This window comes from Chelmon rostratus, chromosome 20 (assembly GCF_017976325.1).
Source record: "Chelmon rostratus isolate fCheRos1 chromosome 20, fCheRos1.pri, whole genome shotgun sequence".
Taxonomy (NCBI): Eukaryota; Metazoa; Chordata; class Actinopteri; order Chaetodontiformes; family Chaetodontidae; genus Chelmon; species Chelmon rostratus.
Window position 1 is genome coordinate 3311934 of NC_055677.1, and position 9218 is coordinate 3321151.

Consider the following 9218-nt stretch of genomic DNA (forward strand, 5'->3'; position numbering starts at 1 on the left):
TGGTCACAGGGCTGACACGTCTATGCATCCAAAACCTCCAAAGTATTCAGTAACTCAGAAAGTTTTGTGAAAACGGCCCCGGGCGTGCAGTTTTAAGCTGAATTCTCACGGTAACGTGTAGCTCGTGAATGTGCCTGTGGACGTCAATGGACCATAAAGAGAGAATTGCAAAAATCCAGCTATTCAGCAGAAAGGTGTGTATGAGTTTATCTGAGTCAGACTGAAATAGAAAAGTCCTGGAGTCGTACTCACAGACACTCTGAGAGTCTTCTCCTAACTGAGCTAAACACATCTGCACGGAGTCCTGACTTTCAGACTGAGGGCGAGGCCAGGACTTTAATCTAAGGTGTGCTGCTAGGTATGACACATGCTTTTTAAAGGTGTGACTGGTTGCCACAAAGGCACGCCATTCTTAGTGATAATGGACCGTGAAATCAATAGGCCTAATCAGGGGACGTAGTTTCTTACAATGCTGATAATTTAGTATGTGATGTGTTTGACAGACCTGTTAATGGCTCAGCTTTCATCAGTTTCTGTGATTGTTGGCCAGCTTGTATAAGCAGCTGCATTAACTGACATAAACCATAAACACAAGTGTCCAATCAGTTATAACATCGAACCGGAGAATCCCACTATGACCCCGACCGTATGACCATATGACCATGTGACCTCACCTTTTGTGAGCCCGCAAGGTGGAGACATCTAGTGGACATGAGGTGAAGTGCGCCACAATACGAGGCTGTGAAAGCTGCGACAGACCCAAGTCATCGCTGCTGCATCTCTCCAGCTGCCAAGTATCTCAGTGCTGTGATCACTCTCGTGGCTGGCGTTCTAGCGTTGCTGCGTCAGGTGGGACGTTGTCCCTGCTCCATCTAATCCGCGGCATTTCATTAATTCACTGTCGCTCAGCGTTTGGAGAATATTTCTCCTTCCTCTTTCTTCTCCTAAGGGCTGAGATGCTTTGTGATGAACTTAACCGTACGGGGGAAATTCTTAGAAAACGCCATATTTCTAAGAATTTTCCGGCAATTCTCCTGCAACAGCTTCTCCGTCTTTTCCATTCTCTCATTCATTCCTCTGGCAGGTGATGAACAGAGTATTCAGCTGTAACTCAGCGGGCTTGGAGCAGGAGTTTCTCTGTATACAATCATTTCACAATGACATTATGATGAGTAGATGCTTATTTAAAGTACTTTTGAGTCACTCTTGTGTAGCTCTTGTGGATAGATTTTACATAATTACTGAAGTGGTACTTATATACTGTACTTAACACTGTATTATTTCCTGTACTTAACTCCCCTCTTCGTCACCATACTTCTCAAATGGTGAAATGACAATGTACATAGTGTGAATAATAATTGCTGTGTTTTTCATTGTAATATTTCATGGCACTGACTACAGGCAGCTGCCTTTGGGAACATTAATTACATCATAATTACTACACACCCAAAAAGATCATTACCGCATTGTGACACTGAGTGCTACTCTGCCTCCCACAAATTAACTTCTGTCTGGTTTTCATACTGAAATGCATTATCTCCCATGAGAGTGACTGTCCTTTCACTGAAGGTTATCCATCTGCATTATCGTCCACAGCTGTTGTTAAATATTTTCTCTTGAGGCAGCATGTTGTTCGGGCTCAGTACTGTTTCATCATCAGTGTCGCTGGTTGGTGTCAATGCTGCAACATACGGAAAAAAGACACCATAAAATCGCTGGTTTCTTGGTCAGCAGCTTGAATTAACTTGGCTTGGCATTATCTTTCATTACACTCCGAACAGAACAGGCATGTCCAAACTCTTCCATAAAGGGCCTGTGGCTGCAGGTTTTTGTTGCAACCTTTCAAGACGTCACCTAATTATCAGCTGAAGACTGAGATGAGCTGATTAAACGAGTCCAGCCTGGTGCGATCCTCCTTGGTTGGAATGAAAACCTGCAGCCACACGGCCCTTTACGGAACAGTTTGGACATGGCTGCTGTAGAATGCCAGAGAGGATAAAAAGCACTATTTTTAACCCTCGTATTGTCTTCCCATCTACTGTGCACCTTTTGTCCACGGTCTGGTTTGACTGCTTGTAAAGCATGAAGTATAAAATAATCATCAAATTCTGTGTTGAACCTTTTTAGTCAACTTGTTTCCAACACATCAACATATATTTTACACTTATTTTTGTAATGTTTGATATAATAGATGTAATTTATAAAAAATTACACTTCATTTTTGATTAAAAAAAAAACAATTCTGATTATTTTGACTATGGTTATGATCTGAGGCACATAAACTGATGTATTATCACAGACTGGCATATGTCAAAGTTTAGTCAGGACACTGTTTTGAAATAATGTAAAAATTATTAATGGCAGCAAATAGTCACTCCTGTTGTCCTGTTGTGTGGTTTGACTGTTTACAAAGCATGAAGTATAAATGTGTGTGCGTGTGTGCATGCGTACATGTGCGCGTGTGCTTGTGTGTGTCAAGTATTTATTGTACTGGAAAGCGCAATAGTATGATCCATTATACCACTTATTGTGGCCGGGTCAAATTTGACCGGGAAGACCACAGATGCTATAAATTTTAATAAAACACACATAATTCAAAGAATATAGTCATAATTAATTTTACTTGCAAAGAGCGGAACCATCCATGTCATTTTCAAGAAATTATATGAGAGAAAACCATAGTTATGATATGCAAACACTTGAAAACTAGTCAAAATTGACCTGAAGACAACAGGAGGGTTAAAATGTCCTTTTTCCGTAAAGATGTGAAGAATCGTACTTGTGGTGAGTGTAAATTAGGTTTTTGTCACCACAGTTTATACAGAGGGACGTTCTTAAAGGACACCAGTTATGAAAGAACAGACCTTGAAACAAGGCAGAGTGCACCGTGACGCAAATTAAAGTTGATTGAACAGAAAACCTTGAAGCTGCTGTTGATTTTAGAGGCGACATTAGCAGCTACAGCAGGATATTTCCATCAGGAGGTGGAGACCAGACCAAAGCTAAAATGAGAGTGACTTGGATTTATATTGGCCACATTAATGCTTATGTTGCTCTGTGTCTGCTGGATGTTTAAATAAGAAATTTTTCCCCATATCTCTTAATAAGGATCTGCTTTTTGTGGTTATGAGCACGATGACCATGCATGCACCAGGAAATCAAGCTTAGCCTCCTCAATAAAATTACAATTACTGAACAACAAATCTGTACTACCTGTAACCTCGGTGTATGAATGGCACTAAAACAAGGTTCACTTCGTCATGTTACAGCTAATAATATTACATAGCAACAACAGATACATCATCACTATGCATCCTTCAAACAGCTTAAACTAAGCAACCTTTTAGCAACCAATGCTTCACTGCGGCGTACCTGCTCAGCGTCAACCGGCAGACAGACACTAGTGCATCCAACTTGGTGGAGGAGACCAAAGCAGAGCTATAACGAGACTTTAAATTGAACATTGATTCCATTAGGAGGCCAGAGAAAGGACTTGAAATGAAAGCTAATGTTGCTCTGTGTCTGCTGGATGTGCAGAAAGGCAGCTGTTTGCTAATATGTCAGCCAAAACAACATGATGGAACAATAATATATCAGCGCTCAATCTGTGCTTCTGCCCCCTAGTGGCCATTGATTAAGAATGCAAAAAACGACTTGATATAATATTACATTAATTAATTACACTTGATTATATTCTAAAATATTTATGCTAAATTACTAAACAAAGGAATAATACTATGTATCTGCCAACCTTGCTTACTGTTTATCATGCAATATATTTAATGTTTTCACTGTTAAGCTTTATAATTTTGTCTCATAATATCCATTAAATGTTTCTATGTTGAAGTGCTGTAATCCGTTGCAACAAGTTTCTTAAATCCATTCATTTTTAAATGTGATCATTCATGTGCGTCAGGCCAAAGTTTGCTCCTCCTCCCGTCTTATCAGTGAGCCGATAGGACGTAAATCTGCCAGGAGGGCTCAGGGGTGTGTGTTAGTGTGTGTGCGCCTGGTATAATAGCAGCGAGAGAGGGAGGACGACAGTAGCTTACAAAGTGATGATCTGCCTCCACTCTCACAGAAAGCTGGTGCGCTCTGATCTCCCAGCATCTCGTGTTCCCGCTCACTGTTAATCAGCCTCACACATGCTCCTTCCTGCATTTTCCTGCTTCTACTTGTCTCTCTCACATCATTTTCAGGGAACATTTGTTTCAACTTCTCGCTCCAGTCGCATTTTATCCAGAATGGAGAGATGAGGAGGAGAGCTGTGGGATTGTTTTTTTTTTTTTGGCAGAGAGTCACAGCAGCAGCAGATGTTTGAAGAAAGCTCCCTTTTCTTGGCAAGCCTGAAAGGTTGATAAAGGGAGGAAGAAACAACGGCAAAGATTTTTTCATCCCTCCTCAGGGATGCTGAGCCTGTCCTCCAGATAATGAGGATGACAGTGAAGTGCAAAGGTTGAGCCAAATAACAGAAAAAGAAGACTTAACCAAAGAAGAAAGGGAATTTAAAAGGAGAAATTATGAACACCACAGATCTCCATGGATTGATCCAAGGCTACCACAACAGGAGTCAAACCTCAGGCATTTTGCCACTTGACAAAGACTTATCAGCCGAGGAGAAGGACTCGTCGGCGGGATGCTACGAACAGCTGCTGATTTCCACAGAGGTTTTCCTCACTCTGGGCATCGTCAGCCTGCTGGAGAACATCCTGGTTGTTGCTGCTATCATCAAAAACAAGAACCTTCACTCACCCATGTACTTCTTCATCTGCAGCCTCGCCGTTGCCGACATGCTCGTTAGCGTGTCCAACGCCTCTGAGACTATTGTCATAGCGCTCATCAACGGAGGCAACCTGACCATCCCCGTCACGTTGATCAAAAGCATGGACAATGTGTTTGACTCTATGATCTGTAGCTCTCTGTTAGCATCCATCTGCAGCTTGCTGGCCATCGCTGTCGATCGCTACATCACCATCTTCTATGCGCTGCGATACCACAACATTGTCACGCTGCGAAGAGCGATGTTGGTCATCAGCAGCATCTGGACGTGCTGCACCGTGTCCGGCATCCTGTTCATCATCTACTCAGAGAGCACCACGGTGCTCATCTGCCTCATCACCATGTTCTTCACCATGCTGGTACTCATGGCGTCGCTGTACGTCCACATGTTCCTGCTGGCACGTTTGCACATGAAGCGGATCGCGGCGCTGCCGGGCAACGCGCCCATCCATCAGCGGGCCAACATGAAGGGCGCCATCACCCTCACCATCCTCCTCGGGGTGTTCGTGGTGTGCTGGGCGCCCTTCTTCCTCCACCTCATCCTCATGATCACCTGCCCCCGGAACCCCTACTGCACCTGCTTCATGTCCCACTTCAACATGTACCTCATCCTCATCATGTGCAACTCCGTCATCGACCCCATCATCTACGCCTTTCGCAGCCAAGAGATGCGAAAAACCTTCAAAGAGATTTTCTGCTGCTCGCACACCCTCTTGTGTGTGTGAACTGCCTGCTGAGCGTCAGCAGAGCTGCGACCCCGACAGCCACAGTCTGCAAATGAAATTACTATTTTTGTCCAACAAGGACTTTGAGGTTTAGAGCCACAAACGTTGTGGACTGATGTGGCTCTGTTGTGCCCCGTGCTCCTGCAGGCGGCTGTAAATGATTGATAAGTAGGGCACTCGCCTATGGTTTCGTGAGTCAGGTTTCTGAAGAGGTAGGTTTACAAGCATCCTGTAAAATAGAGTACCGCTCTGTAGACAAATGCTGCTTCATTTTGTTGTAAACGCCGTTCAGTGTTAACAGCACGTGTATGACTAACATACATGCTCAAACTGTGATTCATTTACAAATTCTCTCTCTTTTCTCACTCTGAAATCTTGTCTATCTACTTGCCACACTCGTCTCGTTGTTCTCTGCCAAAAAAAAAAGTCAAAAACAGTGTTTATCTTTGAGAACTTAATGTATCTCTATGGGTTTTGGCATGTAAATCACAGTTGTTGCAGCCTAGAACTTAAATGCACCAGTATGTGCACTCTAAATGACATTCTAGATATTAAAAAAAGACATTAACATAGTATAAGACAGACTACCTCCATGTTTGAGAGTGTAATCCACCTCAGTATTTTGCACACTGCAAGCAAAGATACGTATGTCCCTGGCATATGCTCCTTTTGTTTTGCATTAATGAATGTAAAGAAATATCTGGAACGTTTCCTTTTCTCTTCACTCTTCACTGATCTCCTGAATATCAGATGTGCCAATCATGCAGGGAAGTGCGGGGAACGTCCCGCTCACTGCTGCTACTTCTTACCACGGTGGCATTTTACTGTGGGAGAGCTGAATCAGCAATGGGAACACAGGGGAAGACAATTCATTTCTTTGTAGAAAAGAGGTGTTTTCTGACAGTTGAACACAATATTTATTGACTGAGATCTAAACTGAAGTGGGACAGTTGTCAGATCACTCACTGGGATAAAAGGGGGCATAAAAAGCTACACATTTACAAATAATTATACACCCTCAGTACAGAATGTACTTGATTCACAGCGTGACTTTAAAATCAGGAAAAGCCAGTGTTTTTCTCAGGCACAAAAGATGGCACTTAATAAGCATTTTTTTTGCACCTATAGAAAGACAGACTTTCTTCTACTGTGTATCCCCACTCTTTGGCAGTTTCACACCCAGCCTGATCAGGGATGCTGCTTTTATAGACCCTCACCTCTGATTTCCTCTTTGAAGCAGTGCAGCAGAAAACAGATTTATATCCCAGAGATGATCAGAAAGTCGCTTTCATCTTTGCAGACTTTATTTAGTGTGAGCAGAGATCTAAAACAGACCTGACAGCGCTGCTGCCGGTCCACTCTGACTCATGATATGTGTGGCTTGTGTAGATATTTGTGTACATTTGCACATTTGGGCTGTTCTCACTCTCAGAGATCTATTTTTCATCATGTTTAAGCAACAGGACAGATTTACTGAATGTATTTTTATGTATGTGTTGTGTAACTCGTTGCTTTCGATCCTTGCCTTAAATATGTCGCACTGTGATGTAAAGAGCAACCGTATCCTCTGTGACAGTATTTCAGAAACTGATGTAATCAGTCTTTATATGTAGGTAAATGCTATATTCAATATTGCCTTATTTATTTATGCCTTTTTCAACTTAAAGTGCATTTCTAAGCTCATAAAAAACACAGGAGACCTGATGTAAACAAGTGTTCAATTTTCTGTTACAAGCTTCGCCTTGAATTTGATTCATGTGTGCCGGTTTGAAGGTGTTTGCTTGGCCACTGCGTCCTCTGTGAATCACTGCTGCAAAGTAACTTCAATAAATCATGCTGCCACCTCAGCAACAGCTCTGTCTGTCACCTTTCCTCTGGTATGCAGACTTAAACCTTTAAACGAAAACTAAGGCTGATGACTTTTTGCTTTGACGGGAGTCAAAGTCAGATGTGAAAACAAGATAGCATTCAAAAACTGCATTTCTATAACAAGTAAAGATACAAAGGGATCTACTTTAATATCACTGAATGCACATTCACATAAACTTGACCTATAAGAAGTAGAAATGTAGCACAGTTTCTGCGCTCGAAAACTACCCAGAGGGTTTTCAATTATGGTGAATAATTTAAGCTGAAGTAAACAAAACATTTATAACTCTGAAAAATAACATCAATCGCATTTGATTATTACTTTGGGAGCATCAGTGTGAAAAATGGATACTAATTTATCCAGAATCAAATTACATCTTAATAGAATTCTAGGCTGTAATGGATTCATTGATATTAAAATAAACACAGCGTCTGAAAAATATCAGGGATGTTTTTTTTTAAGAATTTCTCTGATGAAGGTCATGACGATCATCTGATGATGATCATTTTTCATTAAAACTGTGCAAAAAAAAAAAGGATGGAAATGAAGAAAAGCTGATGAAGTGGTTTCAAGGTCTGACGATGCTGAGATGTCCACATTTCTTATATAACGACTGCAAACACATTGAGTCATGCAATATTAATCATGGTAATGCATTCAGGCAGGAAGAAATAAAGCTTGTAAGAAGTGAACGGTGAATGTTGCACTACGCAGAATGAAAAGTGAAATCTACTACGAAGATGAAGAAGCAGTGAATCCAACATTTGGTACAGTTTCCATTAATGTCAGATTGACAGCCTCTATTTGGCCCCAATCATATCAGATCATCTACTTTTTTCCTTTTGGTTTTTTGCTTTCAAAATTTCTTTGACTTCAGCACAATGGAACAAAATGTCACCAGCACAACGGGTGCATTCACTCTGCCCCGGTTAGGTGCAGCATGTCGTTTTTTCGGCGGGGTGAAGTCACAAAGAATTCACTTCAAATATCAGCAGAATCCTTTGTGTTTTTGTTTTTTTTTAAACCTGAAGTGTAAAGAGACCAGAGCTCACTTCCAGATTTACAGGTTTGTTTTCCAGTGGGAGTCAACATTTATTGATTTAGATAAAAAGAACCGACACACTGAGATGGCGTGATGTGAATGACTGGGTGTAAGCATTTCGTACACACCACCCAATCAGGTGGTCGCATGTGTGCACTTTAAAAACGGCGGTGCACCTGTGTTTCACTCAGCCACCTTGCATGCAAACACAGCACTCAGTGAAACCTCCAGAGACGTCCCTCGAAGCAAGTCCTGAAGGCGACGCGCCAACAAAATAGAAGTAGTAGTTACCTGGATGTAACTCCAGTTCTATGCACGGGTGCGTTGCCCTCTAACTGCAGGATGCCGATGTTTCATAAGGTCTTCATGCTGCCACCTGATCGGGTAGTGACTGCAAAGATCTATCTCAGGGCGCCAAATCAGAGCCTCAAACCAATACTGAAGCCTGTTAGGGGGTTACGAATGTACTCATGGAAGTGGAGCTACAGGTGACTGTGTAGCAGTTATTAAAAAAACAGAAGGAAGTTTAAGTGTTCTGAACAGTTTGCATAAAACGGATCTTTAATGGTGTGTTTTAGGTTTTACTGTGGCATTTCAAAGTGTGCAGATGTAAAGACGGCTCTGACATTCAGATGATTAGAGACGTAAGTGTTAACGGTTCAGAAGACACACTGTGTCCCTGCTTTTGCATTCAGGTAAAAACGGTATGAAAATGCTGCTCCGTGCTCCTCCTGCAGAACAAACAATAAGAAACATTCTGTGGTGCTTTTGTGTCTGTTTTGTTGTATTGACATATTGATTT

The 9218-nt window shown here is 41.8% G+C and overlaps 1 protein-coding gene across 1 annotated transcript; it reads left to right on the forward strand.

Moving 5' to 3' along the window:
• Positions 1-4520: 4520 nt before the first annotated feature.
• On the forward strand, positions 4521-5504 carry mc4r (melanocortin 4 receptor). Its single transcript, XM_041961255.1, has one exon. It carries the CDS (start codon positions 4521-4523, stop codon positions 5502-5504), a length of 984 nt encoding a protein of 327 aa, XP_041817189.1.
• Positions 5505-9218: the final 3714 nt, after the last annotated feature.

What these genes read in the sequence shown, in the direction of transcription:
- mc4r (XM_041961255.1), top strand. Translation starts at nt 4,521, where the DNA reads ATGAACACCACAGATCTCCATGGATTGATCCAAGGCTACCACAACAGG.